This window comes from Dromiciops gliroides, chromosome 6 (genome assembly GCF_019393635.1).
Source record: "Dromiciops gliroides isolate mDroGli1 chromosome 6, mDroGli1.pri, whole genome shotgun sequence".
In the NCBI taxonomy this organism is placed as follows: Eukaryota; Metazoa; Chordata; class Mammalia; order Microbiotheria; family Microbiotheriidae; genus Dromiciops; species Dromiciops gliroides.
The window spans coordinates 262,544,435-262,563,715 of record NC_057866.1 but is presented as its reverse complement, the minus strand read 5'-3'; the positions used below and the strand labels follow the sequence as shown (position 1 = coordinate 262,563,715).

At 40.3% G+C, this 19,281-nt stretch overlaps 1 protein-coding gene across 6 annotated transcripts in view; it reads left to right on the top strand.

Moving 5' to 3' along the window:
- The window catches only part of SLC4A4 (solute carrier family 4 member 4), a 432,216-nt gene that overhangs the window by 287,845 nt on the left and 125,090 nt on the right, over positions 1-19,281 (top strand). For all 6 annotated transcript variants that reach the window (XM_043971103.1, XM_043971104.1, XM_043971100.1 and 3 more), the window contains one exon: positions 10,712-10,869. In XM_043971103.1, coding sequence (XP_043827038.1) covers positions 10,712-10,869 — 158 coding nt within the window. The remainder of the gene's footprint in view (positions 1-10,711; positions 10,870-19,281) is intronic.

Genomic DNA, 19,281 nt, shown 5'->3' with positions numbered 1-19,281 from the left:
ATGTCTTTTATTTACAAAGTGAAGTCCTGTTTTGTAAATGGTTTTCCCTTGCTGATCTTTCCAGCGTGGTATTAAAATTGAACTGTGTCATTTTAATTTTGCCAGAACTTCGCTCTTAGTCTTGGAATAGGCTAATTTTTTTCATCCACAAATATCTTCAGTAGATGACAATTTTTTTTATCAGTGCATTTCTTCTTTACCAACCTCATCCAGGTAGTTTCCAAGGGCTTAATATGAGTCAAGAGTAGCCAGCTGAGCATCATCAATGGAAAGAAATGAAGGTATATTACTATAGCTTGTATTAAAAACCCTTCATGCCCATAATTTGTTCAATAGGAGACTCTGCTCATAATCTCGTCTCTGTAAACCATGTACCACCACTGTTCTCTGAGAAAAGGGCTTGTGGTACATGCATTATTTCAAGGTGACCAACAAACAGGCATGTACTGATGTACTTACCCTTAGGAGTCCACCTACTGTGTTTTGTTCAAAATCAATCAACATTTCAGAAGTCATCATGGAACAAATAGGCATAAATGCAAAATGTAAAATAGCTGAAATAGTGCCACTGAGCTAAAAATGTCCTGGGTACATAACCTAACTTTTTTTTTAAATCTGGTCCACTTTGTTTTCCTACAAATTTGCATTCTTGTTTTGTTTTGTTTTTTGGTGAGGCAATTGGGGTTAAGTGACTTTCCCAGGGTCACACAGCTAGTAAGTGTCAAGTGTCTGAGGCTGGATTTGAACTCAGATCCTCTTGAATCCAGGGCCGGTGCTCTATCCACTGCACCACCCATTTGACCCCAAATTTGCATTCTTGAAATGATGTAATGCATTTACCATTTTAGTGAAAAGGATGTGTCCCAATAGAAGGTTTTTCAAGGGATAATGGGTAAAGCACCATAAACTATTATGCTGGATTCAGGCTCAGAGATCCTTTTGTACTTTGGTTTTTCAAATTTTATTTTTATTTTGAGTTCCAGATTCTCTCTTTCCCTCTCCTCCCCCACCAATCAAGAAGGCAAGAAATGTGATACCTAGTATACATATGGCATCATGCAAAACATATTTCCACATTAACCATGTTCTGAAAAATAAAAGCAAGAAAAATAAAGAGAGAAAAGTATGCTTCAATCTACAGTTCTCTCTTTCTGGAGGTGGATAGCATTTTTCATCAAGAGTCCTTTGGAATTGTTATGGATCGCTATATTGGGCAGAGTTACTAAAATCTTTCATAGATGATTATCTCTAAAATACTCTGGAAACCTTAAAGGGCTAGAGAAGGAAGAAGAAGAAGGAAAGAGAGAAAGAAAGATAGAAGGAAGGAAGAAGGGATGGAGGGAGGGAGGAAGGGAGGAGGGAAGAAAAGAAGGAAGGAGAGAGGGAAGGATGGAAGAAAGGAAGGAGGGAAGGAAGGAAAGAAGGAAGGAAGGAAGGAATAAGGGAGGGAAGGAAGGAAGGAGGTAGAGAGAGAGGAAAAAAGGAAGGAGGGAAGGAAGGAAGGAAAGAAAGAAGGAGGAAGGAAGGAAGGAAGGCAAGAAACAAGTATTTATTATGTGTTAGGCACTGTGCTAAGTACTTTACAAATATCATCTCATTTGATCCTTATAACAACCCTAAGAGGTAGGTACTATTATTTATTTCCATTTTAAAGTTGAGAAAACAGGAAGACAGAGAGGTTAGGTGACTTGCCCAGGGTCATATAGCTACTAAGCATCTGAGGCCAGATTTGAACTTAGATCTTCCAGACTCCAGTCCCAGTGTCCTATCCACTGTACCTCCTGGCTGCCTATCAGTGATCACCACTACCACCATCATCATCAATTTCATTTTCAAAATTAAAAGAGTAACAATGTACATTTGCCCCATACTCTATACTTCCAAAGCACTTCTCATATGCTATTTCGGTTGGTCCTCACAATGACCCATGTGGTCACTGATCTGTACTGGGAGAGGTAGTTTCCTAACCTGGAAGTTCTCTATTGTCAATGTAATAACAGGATTACTTCCTATTCCTGTGCTCATTTTACAGATGAGAAAACTGAGAATGATAGAGATTAAGGTGATACTGAGAAAGCCAAATGTGGGGTAAAGAAGTCATTCAGTAGAACCCTCTCCTATTAGAAATGAGTGAACTGGGGGCAGCCAGGTGGCACAGTGGATAAAGTACCGGCCCTGGATTTAGGAGTACCTGAGTTCAAATCCGGCCTCAGACACTTGACACATACTAGCTGTGTGACCCTGGGCAAGTCACTTAACCCCCATTGCCCCGCAAAAAAAAAGATAATGAGTGAACTCTGAGGGTGACATCATTTGCCAAATGTTCAATATAGGTCCCAAGTCATAGCAGCACCCCACTTCCAAACTCTGTTTCTGACTCTCAGTCAGAAGACCTTTACATTTCAAATTCCTGTGCTGGGATTCTTTCCTAAACACTTAAAAGTGTTTATTGACTGATTGTCCTTACACTGGTGGTATTTGTGACTGGTCAGAATCACACTGCTCATCAAAGCATGGGGTATGAGGATCAAATGATCTGATGTATTTAAAGTTCTTAGTGACAGTGAAGGACTATGCCAATATCAAGCTGGAGAAGGAAATGGCAGACCACTCCAGCATCTCTGCCAAGAAAACCCCAGATGGGGTCACGAAGAGTGCTGGGCCTGAAGTCACGAAGCCACAACTCTCTGAGTTCAAATCTGGTCTTGGACTAGCTGTGTGACCCTGGGCAAGTCACTTAACCCTGTTTTCTTCAGTTTCCTTATCTCTAAAACAAGCTGGAGGTGGAAATAACAAACCGCTCTAGTATCTCTACCAAGAAAACCCCATATGGGGTCATAACTGAAACAACTGAACAGTGACCACAATCCCAGTATCATCACGCTCATTACTGACGCTTATTATTTGAAGGGACAACTTTAGTACTTTTTGATTCTGTGATCTCAGCGATCAGATTTATCATCATCATTAGCATTGCATAGTGCATTAAAGTTGGTAAAACACTTTACAAATATTATCTTTTTATCCTCCCAACAATGTTGGGAGGTCTGTGGTAGTATTATCCCCATCGTCCAGACAAGGAAACCAAGACAGGCAGAAATTAAATGACTTGCCCAGGATCACACAGCTAGTAAGTGTCTGGGACTGGATTTGAACTCATGTCTTCCTGGCTCCAGATCTAGTCTTTTATCCTTCCCACCTATCTTATTTAACTCTTGTTTATACCTTCCCATAGAGCCCCCCAAAAGGGTCACTCAATGTATCAGGGGTCTCCCTCTAAATTTTTGACTGCATGAATATCAATGAAGTACATGGGCAGTCCCATCAGTTGTCTCTTGCTCTCACTATGCGACAACTTAGTACAAACAGAGACATGAGCTTGTACTCAAAGGGTCAAAACCTTATAGATTTTGATTTTGAGCTGGGAAGGGACCTTGGACTTCATTGGGTCTGACCTCAGGCCTGAGTCTTATCCTTTACTTACATGAAAAGTTAATCTGAAATACATAAGAAAACTAAAGAGTGTGGTGGGTCATTGCTTTTTAAACTAGGTCAGTACTTGAGACATCTTCCTGTTTAGGAAATCCAGATGAATGAATTGTATTAATACTATATTTGGCATAATAGCCCTTTGCAAATGTGCTGCTTTGCCGAATTATTTACATCCATGGTGATAAGATGACTATTTTTGGAAGAGGAGATTAGAAAGTCAATTTTTAGGCTTCTAGGGAATGCTTTTCATTTAAAAATTGTATTTCTTAAGGAAGAAATTCAAATTGAAATTTGTTCAATATGAACAGTAATAGAAACTGCCAGCACCCTTCCTTGGCTCAAACTGGTTGCTTCAGTCCATCACACTGGGCCTTTTGAAACCGATCCACACCCCAAGGAATTCAGCAGAGGCTGGTGGCTTCATAAATGTAACGCACGAAAGACATAATAGATGATTAGATAGACTCACTGCGTATTCTGCAAGCCTGGTATGAAACAACTTTCTCTTCTCTTAGCATCCATTTTCAAGCCTTGTTCTAGTTTCCAGTCAGGAATCTTTGTGCGGACAGTGAAAGTGGTCTCCATGCTCACAACTTCATGATAGCTTGAACAACAGCAAGAGAATAATTTTAAAAGCAAATTTGAGAACTAGTCATGCCTAGGGTCTTCATTTTCCATTTCACAAAAAGAGAGTCCAGTAAGGAATTACACTATTCAACAGAAAATGTTGACAACTAGTTGCTTTATTTTTACTCTGGCCATAGAATACAAATCTACACCTGCTTAATCACAGAAAATAAATGACATATTTCCTTCCTTCCTTCTTCTCCTCTTCTTTTTCTTCTTCTTCCTCCTTCTCCTCTTCCTCCTTCCCCTCCTCCCCCCACTTTCCTCCAAAGGCAACCATATAGTTCCAGAGAAAGGAGTGAAAACCAGGTTCAGTACTAATATCTGGTACTAAGGGATCCCTGGAGGTCAGACTTTGACTGATGACAAATAAGTGGGTCAGGTCTGTTTCAGAGAATACTTGGGGTCCCAAGGGACTGGACCCACAAGGGTTATTTCAGGTAGCTTGCTTCTTTATCCATTTGACCAGTTGATATGACTAGTACACATCTGAGTTATAATCCTTGGCCCTCCCCGCTAGAGCATCTTTGGGCTGAGATGTATTACTTCAAGTATAATCCTGGGGTTTTGGGGAGAGGACAAGAGGAAGAAAGGAGAATAGGAATTATGCCCTAGTGATATTTCCTGGCAAACCTGGAACATATTTCTAGATGTTGTAGAATGGGGATTCTTGACCTTTTATGCATCTTGGACCCCTTTCTGTCAAAAGTAAACCTTGTAGGGGCAGCTAGGTGGCACAGTAGACAAATCACTGGCCCTGGATACAGGAGGAACTGAGTTCAAATTTCACCTCAGACACTTGACACTTACTAGCTGTGTGACCTTGGGCAAGTCACTTAACCCTCATTGCCCCCCCCCCCCAACAACAACAATCATAGGGAGGGAAGGGAGGGTGGGAGAAAAAAATTTTGGAGCTAAAAATCCTATGAAAACAAATATTGAAAACTATCCTTATATGTAACTGGAAAATAATAAGATACTTAAAAAAAAGTAAAGCTTGTGAAGTCCTGATAATAATGTTTTTAAGGCAGAAAGTAAAATAAAAGTGATTACAAAAGAAATTTGGTTTTCATTTGTATATCTTATTCATTTTAATCTGTATTTAGGAATGAAACAAGCATTTCCATGATATAGTATAATAGGAAAAAAAGATGACTGTACATGGAACTGCAAATCTATTACATACAACTTCCTATTCTTTTAAAATATATAATAAAGTTATCATTTAATTTTCTTCCCCCATTTTTTTTCTTCCCTCCCTGTCCTCACCCTAGAGATGGCTACCATCAGACACAAATATATATATATACATATATATATATATATATGTGTGTGTGTGTGTGTGTGTGTGTGTGTGTGTACATACACGCACTTTTCTATTTATCAATTCTTTCTCTGGATGCAGATAGTTTCGTCCTTCATATGTCCTTTGTAGTTAATTTGTGTATTTACAATAGTTAAAATGACTTAGCCATTCAAAGATGTTCTTAGGACAATATTATTGTTACAATAACAATATTATCGTATACAATTGTGTACAAAACTATTATTGTATACAATAATATGGAAATAGTTTTCAAAATATTTAACAAGCTCCTGGACTCCCCTGAATCTAACCATGAACTCAACTCCAATGTCTATAGATCCCCTCCCCCCAACTAGGTTGAGGGGGTAGATTTCTTATCATCTTTTCCCTGATGTTTCCTACTCTACACTTTAAAAAAAAAAGTGGCTTTCCCTGGCACTTAGAGTATGACATTGTACCTCATTGCTGCTTTCTAATTGTTGATTTTCCAAACAACGCACTGTCCTCTCCTGTTCCTCTCTCCCATCCTCAGTTATGTGAGATGCATAGATACTATAATAGACTTATCTTCTGCTGCAGAAAGAAGCCAGTGCTCAGCAGTGAGATGGTGACTGTCCACAAGACCTATAAAGCTTATGAGCTTATTAGGTGAGTTTAGCAAAAAGAGTGAGACAAAGGACAGGGCAGCTAGGTGTTGGCAGTGGATAGAGTGCCAGGCCTGGAGCTAAGAAAACTCATCTTCCTGAGTTCAAATCTGGCCTCAGACACTTACTAGTTGTGCCGGGAAAGTCACTTAACCCTATTTTTTTTTTTTTTACCAATTTCCTTATCTGTAAAATGAGATAGAGAAGGAAATGGCCAACTACTCCAGTATCTTTGCCAAAAAAAAAACACAAATGGGGTCATGAAGAGTTGGACATGACTGAAAAACGACTGAACAAAAACAAGACATAGGACATTGAATACAGCCATGAGGGCAGGATGAGTACTATATGGAATGCATGAAAGATCTTTGTAGCATGAAAGACTTTGCTGAAGACTTCATTGTTTCACTCCCTGGAAAGGGGCAAGTTAGTCTTGGTTAATAAGTCAATGACATAATCATCACCCCAAAGCATAACATGACATCATATTGCAGGAATTGACAATTCTGCACCCAAATTTTTACCAAGATTAAGAGAGGATTAAAATAAATTAAGCTCAGGAAAACTAAGCAAGGACAGTCTGGAATCCTTAGCCCCACAAAATACCAAGACACAATCTAGAGTAGGTCCCACTGTTCTTTAACAGTAAATTAAGGCTGATTTTTGAAGATGATTCCTAAATGTTCTATAATAATTTGTAATGAGAGATGCTAAAACAGGACGTGCCTCTCTCATGGGAAGGGAAGGAGAAGGGAACAAGCATTTATTAAGTGTTATATACCTATACATCTCACACATAGGAGAGGTAGATGTGTTGCAGTTAGGCTGAATTAGAGTCGCTAGGTTACTAAGAACCAAGTGTTTTAAAGGCTGCACCTTCTGAGGCATTGCTTTTTTCCCTAGAGTTTATCATTCAGAAGTCTTAGGACCCCCAAGGCTTACACTCTAATTCCTTTCTATTGGGCCAACTGTGTTCGAAGAGATTAACTGATTTAGGCCATTTTTGTACTAGACTCTAATGTCTTGCGACAGAGACCCTATCCTAGAAGAGAATAGGAATAGACTAAGATCAGGGATATGTTGGTAAGTGTTTAACAACTGGCTCATATATATGTATGTGTCTATATGCATGACATCCTTTTAAGTTGAATGTGCCCGCCCCCATTTTCCATCACTTTCTTAAGTCTTGACATTAAAGCAAATAACAAATCTATAAGAACCTATAAAGATTGTGAATCTATGAGGTGAGTTTGGCAAACGAGTAAGAGTTTGTAATCTGTAGGCAAGAGGAAATCCCTAGGGAGATAGCAAGGAGGGAAAAACAAACAAATGAAGAGAAGACAAGAATAGAACAGGAAAATATTTAAAGTACCTGATGATAAGGAATATGTTTATTGACCTGGAAAATAAATGCATATTCAGATAAGATTGTGGGGCTTTGAGGCCAGGTGGTAGAGGAGCAAGCCCAGAATGGAAAGAACAAGAAGGGTTGAATATGGAGTCAAAAGTCAACTCTGCCATTTACTAATTGTGTGACTTTGAACAAAGTCATTTGAACTCTCTGGGCCTCATCTCTAAAAAGGGAGAGTTGCATTAGATGAGATCTAAGGTCTTCTCTATCTCTAAAGTTATGACTCCATAATCCAAGGATTATCTGGAGAGAGTGAAGTCATAAATATGAAATAAGGCAGCGGAATGTGTAAGTTATGGGAAAATAATGAAAAATTATTTTCAAGTTCATGTTCAAATTATTTATATATTTATTTAATAGCGGGCAATGACTTTTTTCCTTTAAAAATTTTTGTTTTTAATTTATGGAATAAAACAAACATTTCCTATTAAACATTTTGTTTTTAATTTATGGAATACAACAAACATAAAACAGAGTATAATAAAAACAGATGACTGCCCATGAAACTGCAAATCTATTATGTACAACTAGCTATTCCTTTAAAATAGATAATAAAATTATCATGTACATTTCTTTTTTTTCCTTTTTGTCTTCCCTCATTTTTTTAAAGATAGGGTGAGGACAGTGAAATATCTACAGGATCTCTTTCTAATGAAGCAGTTGCAAATGACAAGCAATGAATATACCTGATTTTAAGTGATGACTTATTACTGAAAATTAAATAGCTAGACCTCCAATTATTTTCACCATTATGAATAGGCATTTATACTGTCAACTTATTGGCATAGAATATGCAGGGTAGGGTTTATATCCATGACTAATGACTGGAGAATAATGGAGCGTGAGCCTACTGGCTCACCAGGGTGGGTTGGTGATGAGTATAGTAATGTAAGCATGATTCTTATTCAGATGACTATAGCCACAGGGCATTGAATACATCCATCAGGGCATGATGACTGAATAATATACTAAAAGTATGAAAGATACAGACCTGCTATAGTGTCCTTATGTTAAGAGAGAACAGGAGTAGACTGAGATTAGGGATGTACTGGTGAGTGTTTAGCAACTGGCTCTCTGGAAAAAAATGTACAATATCCTTTTAAATTTAATCTGATCCTTCCCCCTATATCCCTATCACTTTCTTAAGTTTAGACAGTCAACTAAACAGTAAATCAAGCCCTGATTTATATAGCCTTTGCCCATTTCTGATGAGTAAATAATTATAATAATAATTTAACAACTGACTCTCCAGAACTAGTAGGAGCTGCCTCCACCACACTCCTGCTGACACTTGCATTGGAGATCTCGGAAATTATACCTACATTGTAGGCTTTTTGTATCAACCAGAAAAGGGACAGCGGTAGGCCCTCAGTTAAGGGAAACAGACACAAACCACATTCTCCTTCTCTGTGTGTATTGGAGATGGAATGTGATCTGGAGAAGAAACCAAACCAGCAGAGTAATGGGTCATTACAAAAAGAGCTACTAAAAGAGCTACCACATTCTCCTTCTCTGTGTGTATTGGAGATGGAATGTGATCTGGAGAAGAAACCAAACCAGCAGAGTAATGGGTCATTACTATAACAACTGCACTGGATTTGTTTCCTCCGAAAGAATATCACAATAATAATAGTAATGATAGCAATGGCCAAATTGTAATTTTAACCTTTAATACCTTGAAACTGCCCTCAGACTTTTGGGACACTTTATAAATAGTGCTGTTGGGGGGAAAGGTTTTTATTAAATTATTTTTAACATTCTTTTTTTAAATTAAGTTTCAAATTCCTTCTCTCCCAATAACTTCCCACCCATTAAGAAGGCAATCAGTGTATCAATTATACATGTGAAATCATGCAAAACATATTTCCATATTAGCCATGTTGCAAAAAACCTGAAACCAAACAACAAGAAAAAGCAAGAACCATAAAGTAAAAAAAATATGCTTCAATTTGCATTCATAATTCGCCAGTTCTCTTTCTAGAGGTGGATAGCATTTTTCGTCATGAGTCCTTTGGTGTTCTCTTGGATGATTAACTTAATCAGAGTAACTAAATCTTTCCAAATTGATGACTGTTACAAGATTGCCATTACTGTATACAATGTTCTCCTGGTTGTGCTCACTTCACTTTGTATGAGTTCATGTAAGTCTTCTCAGATTTGTTTGAAAGCATTCTGGTCATCATTTGTTATAGCACAGTAGTATTCCATCACAATCATATACCACAACTTGTTGAGCCATTCCCCAATTGATGGGCATCCCCTCAATTTCCAATTCTTTGCCACCACAAAAAGAGCTACTATAAATATTTTTGTACATATAGATCCTTTTCCCTTTTCTTTGATTTCTTTGGGGTACGAACCTAGTAGTGGTATTACTGGGTCAAAAGGAAAGCATAATTTTGTAGTCCTTTGGGCTTACAAATTATTCTTCAAAATGGTCGGACCAGTTCACAACTCTACCAACAGTGCATTAGTGTACTTATTTTTCCACGTCCCCTTAAGCATTTGTCTTTTTCCTGTTCTGTACTGTTAACCAATCTAATAGGTATGAGATGATACCTAGAATCGTTTTAATTTGCATTTCTCTAATGGGTAGTGATTTAAACAATTTTTTTTTTCATGTAACTATCAAGAGCTTTGACTTCTTCTGAAAACTGTCTGTTCATAACCTTTGGGGATATGTTATCAATTGGGGAATGCCTTTTCATATAGTGCTTTCATCAATCAGTCAATATTTATTAAGTGCCTATCCTTCTAAGTGCTAGGGATACAAAAAAGAGGCAAAACATGGTCACTGCCATCAAGGAGCTTCTGTCTCCCCATACATACTTATATATTTCTATAAATAGGCTTATAAGCATGATAGGTAGGTAGGTAGATAGATAGACAGGTAGATAGATAGGTTCATACATACATGCATACATACATACATACATACATACATACATACATTGACAGACAGGATGGATAGATGGATGGATGGATGAATGGATAGACAGACAGGATGGATAGATAGATAAAATGAGATGAAATGGATAGAATTGGGTACGATAGGATAGAATAGATATGATAGGATTGCATAGAACAGGACAGGGTAGATAGGTGAGGCTAGGATAAGATAAGACAGATGAACCTGCATGCCTTTATTTCATGCCCATAGAAGGAGGGCTTTCTCACCTTGTTCTCCTCCCTGGAGCTGTGACCTATGCTTTCTGGCTCTCCCCTGTACAGCTAAAGAACAAGTTCATGAAGAAACTTCCCCGTGATGCGGAGGCCTCCAATGTCCTGGTCGGGGAGGTGGACTTCCTGGAGAGCCCTTTCATTGCCTTTGTTCGATTACAGCAGGCTGTCATGCTGGGCGCCCTGACTGAGGTTCCAGTGCCCACACGGTAAGAGATGATCCCCATCCACCTGGAATCCTGAAAAGAAGACTTCCCTCAAAAAAAAAAAAAAAGACTTCCTTCCCTTCCAAATAAATAAACAAGCAAATAAATAAATGAATCCAAATAAACAAATAAATAAATGAACAAGCAATCAAGCAAACAAACAAAGAAATAGACAAGTCATTAAATAAATAAGTAAATAAAAGGTTGTGGCCTGTGGCATAGAACACCCTTTGGGCTTTTGGGTCCTCTACATAGGGTAGAAATGGAGGTTGGATCTGAAATAAGGGATTACCAAAGCTGACTGGGACGGCAGGAAAGCCCAGAGGCTGCCAATTGGCCTTCAAGAGAACCAAACCAAACCATAGAAATATATGTAAAAGATAGTCTCAGATTAGTTCCAGAGCCAAGAAGATTTGAGGTGAAATAGGGAGATAAATGACATGGGATCCCCACCCTCAGGGAGCTCAGAGTTTTGTAGGGGGTTGAGATGCAAGGACTGCTAATTCTAATACACATGATGCAGAGAGAGGTGTGGTGTGCAGTGGATAGAATACCAGCCTTGAGCCCAGCAAGCCCTGGGTGCAGGTCCTGCTACTGACACATAATAGCTTTCAGACTCTGAGCACACAGGGTTAATCTCTTAGCTCTCTAGGCTATTGTGGAGAAAGTACAGATATGCATGCTGTCCAAGGAGTCTCCTTATCCAAGAATTCCCATACCCATTCAATCCAAGTCCAGTCCGTAACCCTATCCCATGGAAGCCCAAAGCATAGTTACGCACTCTCGCAGTAGAATAAAGGAAATTGTTCTAAGAAGAACTTGCATTTAGGGACCCCCGCCCAACCCCCCCTTCCCTTCCCCCCCACCCCCGCTTAAGTTTCTATCTTGAATGCCACACATTTGGAGAAATATGCTTTTATGGACATGGAAGCTCCCTCCTCTGATCCAGAATACAGGTAGGTATTTTTGTTGCTTTAGCGAATCTAGAGGAAAATTTTTTAAAGAAAATATGTGTTAAAAAATCATAACTGGGGGCAGCTAGGTGGCGCAGTGGATAGAGCACTGGCCCCGGAGTCAGGAGTACCTGAGTTCAAATCCGGCTTCAGACACTTAACACTTACTAGCTGTGGGACCTTGGGCAAGTCACTTCACCCCAATTGCCTCATCAAAAAAAAAAAAAGGCTGCATTATTTTGGGGCAGCTAGGTGGCACAGTGGATAGAGCACCGGCCCTGGATTCAGGAGGACCTGAGTTTAAATCCGGCCTCAGACACTTAACACTTACTAGCTGTGTGACCCTGGGCAAGTCACTTAACCCCAATTGCCTCACCAAAAAAAAAAAAAATCATAACTGTTTGATTTACCTGCAACAGGGAAGCTACATGGGATGGATCAGAGTACTTTCTCAGACTGTCTCTGTCTTTCTCTTGTCAGTGATCCCTCACTGTTCTGGGAAACGTGACTGAAGGAGTCACTGCAGTCGGTCAAAGACAGCAATCCCAGGTGGTTTAACAGGGCGAGCCAAGAAATCCAAGAGCACATCATTCAATTACCAAAGAGCTATTTCTAGACCATTCTCTGCCTTGCACGGTCATGTTTTTTTTCCAGGAAATGGCATTATCCATTGGCTGTCCTCTGAACCAGCTTGAGCTATAATCACCGAACTGGGGGCCTCATTAGCTGGCTTTCCTGAGCAATGCAGGGCCATCTGTAATAACTGTATCCTGCAAAATCCAATAAAAGAAATCCCATAAGGCCTGGAGGGGTTATCATGACGGACTGTCTCAGCCCTCAGCCATCCATTTTATTTAATTTATTTTTCTTCCTGACCATCGTTATACAAAGAGAAAGATGAAGCAGCCCCCTCCCAGGGAGACTTAGAGGAAATGGCGGATAGGTGGAAGAGAAAGGAGGAGAAGAGAGAGAAGGGGAAGGTTCAGAAAAAGAGATGAGGAGAGGATGTATTTTTTGAAAGGGCAGATGATTTTTCTTAGTACTTTTTTTTGAAACTCAGATACATTTTCTGGTTTCCTAGGCCTTCAATCTAGAGAGAGCAAGTATCCTCAGTTAGGTCAGGAGGGTAGGAAGAGTGTAAGAGTTTCATTGTCTTTCACTGCTGTCTTTGGAGTGGATAACATGGTGTTCTTGCCTCTTCCATGTATCTACTTTCCTTGACACCCATCACCCATCTGCCACATTTGGGACTTTTCTATAGAGCATGAGTCAGGGCTGAAAAAGACCCCAGAATAACAATCATCACCACCACCACTGTCACCATCACCATCACCATAATTATCACTAGCATTTAAATGATCTCATTTACACCCCCCTCCCCCAACTGTTACTGTCTTCCCTTCCAAACTCCCTTGGATTTAATAATTTTGTATATTAGTATATAGTTTTCTTTTTTCTTTCTTTTTGTTTTTGGTGAGGCAATTGGAGTTAAGTGACTTGCCCAGGGTCACACAGCTAGTAAGTGTTAAGTGTCTGAGGCCGGATTTGAACTCAGGTGCTCCTGACTCCAGGGTCAGTGCTCTATCCACTGCGCCACCTAGCTGCCCCCAATGGTATATATATGGATATGTGTGTGTTTATGTTCCAAGGTAGTATATTGATAAAGGACAGCTAGGTGGACCAATGAATAGATCACTTGTCTTGGAGTTAGGAAGTTTCATCTTCCTGAGTTCAAATCTGGCCTCAGATACTTGCTAGCTGTGTGACCTTAGCAAGTCACTTCACCTTATTTGCCTCAGTTTCCTCATTTATAAAATGAGTTGGAAAAGGAAATGGCAAACCACTTTGGTATCTTTGCCAAGAAAATCCCAAATGGGGTCATGAAGAGTCAGACATGACATGTTCCAACAAAAACCAAACAAACAAAATTAACATGGCATTCACAAAGTTGCTCCACTCTACCTGTTTTTTTATCCTTTCCTTGATCTCCAGTCAGTTACTCTACCCTTCTCTATTCTCTCCATTTATCATTCCTCCTCTTTCCCTGGTTTTACTTTCTTCCCTTCACAGTCTTGACTCTATAGATTAACTGGTTACACCATACTGTAGCTTTGAATCTGGAGTTTCTAACCTTCTTTGTGTTCTGGGCCTCTTGGGGTCATCTGCTGAAACCTAGGGACCCCTTCTTGGAACAAGGTTTTTAAATAACTGAATTGGGAATGGTAAATCTTAGTTAGAAGTTAGTGAAAATAGGGGCAGCTAGATGGTGCAGTGGATAGAGCACCAATCCTGGATTCAGGAGGACTTGAGTTCAAATCCGGCTTCAGACACTTTAACTGTGTGACTCTGGGCAAGTCGCTTAACCCCAATTGCCTCACAAAAAAGGGGGGGAAAGGGGCAGCTAGGTAGCACAGTGGGTAAAGCACCAGCCCTGGATTCAGAAGGACCTGAGTTCAAATCTGGCCTCAGACACTTGACACTAGCTGTGTGACCCTGGGCAAGTCACTTGACCCTCATTGCCCTGCAAAAAAAAAAAAAAGTTACTGAAAATAAAGGTGTATTTTTTCCCATCCAAATTCATGGATTCTTGAAATCTATCTGTGAACTCCCAGAGTTTAAAATAAACTCTTGATTTAGAGCTATAGGGGATCTCATCAATCATCTAACCCACCCCACTGAGACAGAAGATGAAGGGATTTATCTAAGATCATGTAGGTAATGGCAGGATGAGGATTTGAACTCAGGTCCTGTTGGATGAATGCACTTTCCACTGTTGACATATTCCAGTAGGCATTGATTATTTTAAAATCATTTATTATCTTTAACATATTTATTTTTAATCATTTAAATATTTTCATTTTATTAATAATTCATATATTGATCCACCCATTTACTAAAGATTTTTAAAAATGCAAATTACTGTCCTTGGTATTAGAGAAGATACATAGATATTTAGTATGTGGACTCTATGCTCTTGGACCTTCAAATGGACTATGTGTGTGAATGTGTATATATGTGTAGGAGAGTGAGAGAGAGAGAGAGAGAGAGAGAGAGAGAGAAGGAAGGAGTATGATATATGCATAAATATGAATGACTACAAAATATAAGATCAACTTGAAATGATGTGGAATGAAAAATGAAGAGCATGAGATAAAAGTGCCACTTGTTATGTAAAGTTGCTTTCTGAATGGTTGGTTTCTGTAAATGTCTAAAAATCTGATGAGTGGTCGCCAATAAATTAGAAGCTTTAGCAAGAGTTTAGACTTTTAAGCATTTATTAAGGGGAATAAGAGTTTGGTGAGGAGAGAGAAAGAGGCCTAGATGCCTACATCTATCTATCTCAGAGGGCCAGCATTTCTAGCTCCACTCCCCAGGAGGTCCTGACAGAAAGGGAGAACCTCGCCCCTTCTTCATCCCACAAGCCTCCTGTCTAAACCGGAAACATCAAACGTCACTTCCTGATGCCAAGGAACTGATCGTCCAAGTCACATGGCTTGCCCTCAGACGCCTTCTCCTCATGGCGGACCTTTCCTACAGTATCTCTCAAGCAGGGGGCGTCACTCCAATTGTCACAGTTATCCGGGGACGGAAAACAAAACCTTTCTGCTTAGATGATCAGGGAGCTGCCTTTGAGTATCTAAGAATAAGTAGCCTTTACTCTGTCTATATCATTTAATATGCCTAGTTGTTTTGTCTTTTGCCTCTCCCATTAGAACTTAAGCTCTTTGAGGACAGGACTGTTTTTGCCTTTGTATCCTCAGTGCTTTGCACAGTGCCTGATATGTCAGGAGGGCTTAATTAATGCTTGATGACTGTTGTTGACTGATTTTAGCAAGTGGAGATGGACAGAGAGCATTAGAGATAGAGGAATGACTATAAGGAGTGACTGAGACCAAGGGAACCACCATTTAAATAGTAGAGCCACAACATATATATAAACACACATGTGTAAACTAAGTCTAGAGAGTTCTTTTCTCAGAGAGGTACCAGACTGTAGAAAGCCTTGAACACCAAACTAGGTTTTGAGGCAATAGGAACCCTTCGCAGGGTAGCTAATTTGGCAGTTGTGTGAGGTACCGATTGGAGTTGGGAGAGTCTGGTCTCTGGGAGGTGTTTCAGAGAGAGACATGAGACACTACAGAGTTTTAATTGATAAATCATGCTAACTGGTCAGGTGTGAGGGATGAAGGAGAGTGTAGAGCCAGAGATAACATTGGGTTGACTGGGAATAGGGATGCTATTGAGGAACGGGAGAGTCAGAAGAAGGAGTCAGTTTAATAGGAAAAGGTGAATTTTGTTTATAGGTATATTCAATATTGCTTTGAAAGCCTTATCATTATCCGCCTATAGCAAAGCCCTGCTGAGAGTGAAGGGTATATCATACCTGTTGTTGTTTGTCCTTTGTTCTTGAAGAGGACTAATGACACCGGGAGGGTGATGTCTTGACCTGCAAGTGAATTGGGTTTAAGTGAGACAGAGCTGGGCAAAGTTGCCAGCCTCACTCTCTCCTCCAGAGTCATTGGAGTCCAGTGGCAAGACACAGGTGAGGATGACTGGTGATGATGGTCCTGGATGAAGTAGGTGACCTTGTCCTTTTTAAGCTAAGATCTTTTCCAATATCTGAGGCCATTTCAGATCTGAGATACGTGTGAATGTAGAGGATAGAGGAATCCCTCAGACCAGGCTTCTAAAACTGTTGAACCACTAAGGGAAGGGAACAAGCATTTGTTAAGCACCTACTATATGCAAGGCACTGTGCTAAGTACTTTTTTTTTTGGAATTCTCACAACAATTCTGGGAGGTGGGTGCTATGATTATCCTTATTTTGCAATTGAGGAAATTGAGGCACACAGAAGAGACTTGCTCGGGGTCACAAAGTGTAAGTGTCTGAGGGAAGATTTGAACTCAGATCTTTCTGACTTCACTGCTACCCAGCTGCCAATAGGAACTGAAATAATAAATAATAGCAATAATGCTGATGATGATCGTCATCATTAATACTCCCCAGCAGCCTTCACTAATGTAATGCTTGATATTATTTCCTGGATCTAGACTCAGAGTTGTTTGTCCAGGCACAGAGAGCAGCCCATGCCATCTGGAAATACAATGAATGAGTTTACTGTGATAGAGATGTCACCCAGAATAGTTTGTTTGACTTCATGGAGTCTTAATCTCTTGACAGAGAGCAGACTACAGATTACATCCAGCATCTGTTACACAAATGACTTTAATATGAGTTAGCCTGGTCCCTGGAGTCAGGACAGCCTGAGTTCAGATATTGCCTTCAGCAGGTTATTGCTGTTACCTCGGGCAAATCTTTGACCCTTTCTAAACTTCAGTTTCCTCTTCTGGAAAATGGAGCTAAGAATATCTGTTCTACTTTCTACCGATGGTTGTGAAGTGCAAACGAGTTACATTATATATGTAACTCATTTGTGTGAAAATCTTGGAGCTTTGCAGAAAATGGCAACTATTGTGATAACAATTGTCAGGTCCAAATTATTTGTAGCAATGTCAGAAGTGTCATTTATTACCTAGAGGGTCTACTGTGAGGAAAACACTTTAGAAACTTTAAAATGCTACCTGAATTTAGATGGTGATAATGATCATTTTTATGATGGTGAAGAAGATGAAGAAGGAGGAGGAGAAAGAGCAGGAGGAGAAGAAGGTGAAGAAGAAGGAGAAGGAGAAGGAGAAGGAAAGAGGAGGAAGATGAAGGCGAGAAGGAGAAATGAGGATTTGGGGAATAAGGGCAGCAGAGTGAAAGAATCCTCTTCCTTTCCAACCACCAACTTTTGTGGGGTTCTTTGAACCTCCTGCACCTCTGATGATGTGTGAGCATGGGGCACTGTGAGTGAGAGCTATAGGTGTAGCCCATCCATTCCTCTCTAGGTTGAGGGGCTAATTGTATCCTGGTATAATTAGCTTTAGATGTAAAACTTTAAAACTTCATTGCAGGGAGGGGGTCCCCTGGCAGAAACTTCTTGAAAAAAAATTGCAGCACTAATAAATCTCCTGGCTAGAGCTTATTTTGAGTTGTAAGTAAATAGGAAAAAGAGGCCAGTAACCCAAGCAATGCCTTTGATCCATCCCTAGCTGTCATCTTGGGCCTCTGGCCCCACAGATCTGATGTTTACTCTTAATTTGCTAACAAAGAGAAAGCTTCTGGTTAAAAATAAGATTTGCCCATTGACATAAACCAGCTTGGATCCTGAAGCTTGATTGGTCTGTGATCAAAGCAGTGTTTGGCAGGATGTATTGTAAAAGCCATAACCGTTCTCCCTGCTTTTAGGGTTATGAGGTGAGAACGCTTGTTCTGAGTACAGGGAACTTGAACTCGGGTTGACCGATCCTATTTGCTTTCCCGTGTTCTCTCATTTTTTTTTTCTTTATTCTTCTCCATTTGGAGCAGTTTAAAGGAGCCTTAGCTGCTGTAGAGATGGGTGTTCTGACTGCTTTTTGGAAAGCAATGCTCCCCTTCCGAATCCAATTCAGTAAACATTTCTTAAGTGCCTATCAGTAGTACAGTGGACAGAGGGCTAGGCCTGAAGATGAACACACATCTTCCTGAGTTCATATCCAACCTTGGACACTTAGTAGCTGTGTGACCTTGGACAAGTCACTTAACCTTGTTTGCATCAGTTTCCTCATCTGTAATATGAGCTGGAGAAGGAAATGGCAAGCCACATTGGTATCTCTGCCAAGAAAACCTAAAACGGGTCAGGAAGAGTTGGATATGATTGAAAAAGGACTGAATGACAACAGTGTCTACTGTGAGCCAGGCATTGTGCTAAGCACTGGGAGATGCAAAGAGGCAAAGGAGAGTGGCTGCCCTCTAGGAGTTTACAGTCTAATAGGGGAAAGAACAAGCAAACAAACACCTACGAAGCAAGAGAGGGAAGGCACTGAAATTAAGAGGGGTTGGCGAAGGCTTCCTGTAGAAGGTGGGGTTTTAATTGGGGACTTACAGGAAGCCAGGGAGGTCAGCAGGTAGAGCAGAGTAGGGAGACCACTGCAGGCTTGGGGTTCAGTCAGAGAAAGTGCCTGGAGCCAAGAGATGGAGCATCTTTTTTGTGGAACAGGTGGGAGGCCAGTGTCACTGTTGAAGAATATATGTTGGAGGGGGGGCGTGTAGCTAGGTGGCACAGTGGATAAAGACCTGGCCCTGGATTCAGGAGGACCTGAGTTCAAATTCGGCCTCAAACACTTGACACTTACTAGCTGTGTGACTTTGGGCAAGTCACTTAACCGTCATTGCCCCGCCCCCCCCCAAAAGAATATATGTTGGGAAGTAAGGGGTAAGAAGATTGGAGGAAGAGGAGGAAGCCAGGTTATGAAGGGCTTTGAAGGCCAAACAGAGCATTCTGTATGTGGTCCAGGACTGGAGAGGGGGCTCTGAAGTGTCCTGACTGTTCTAAGGAGCTCATTTCACCAGGTGCTCCCAATTAGAGTGTGAGAGGTA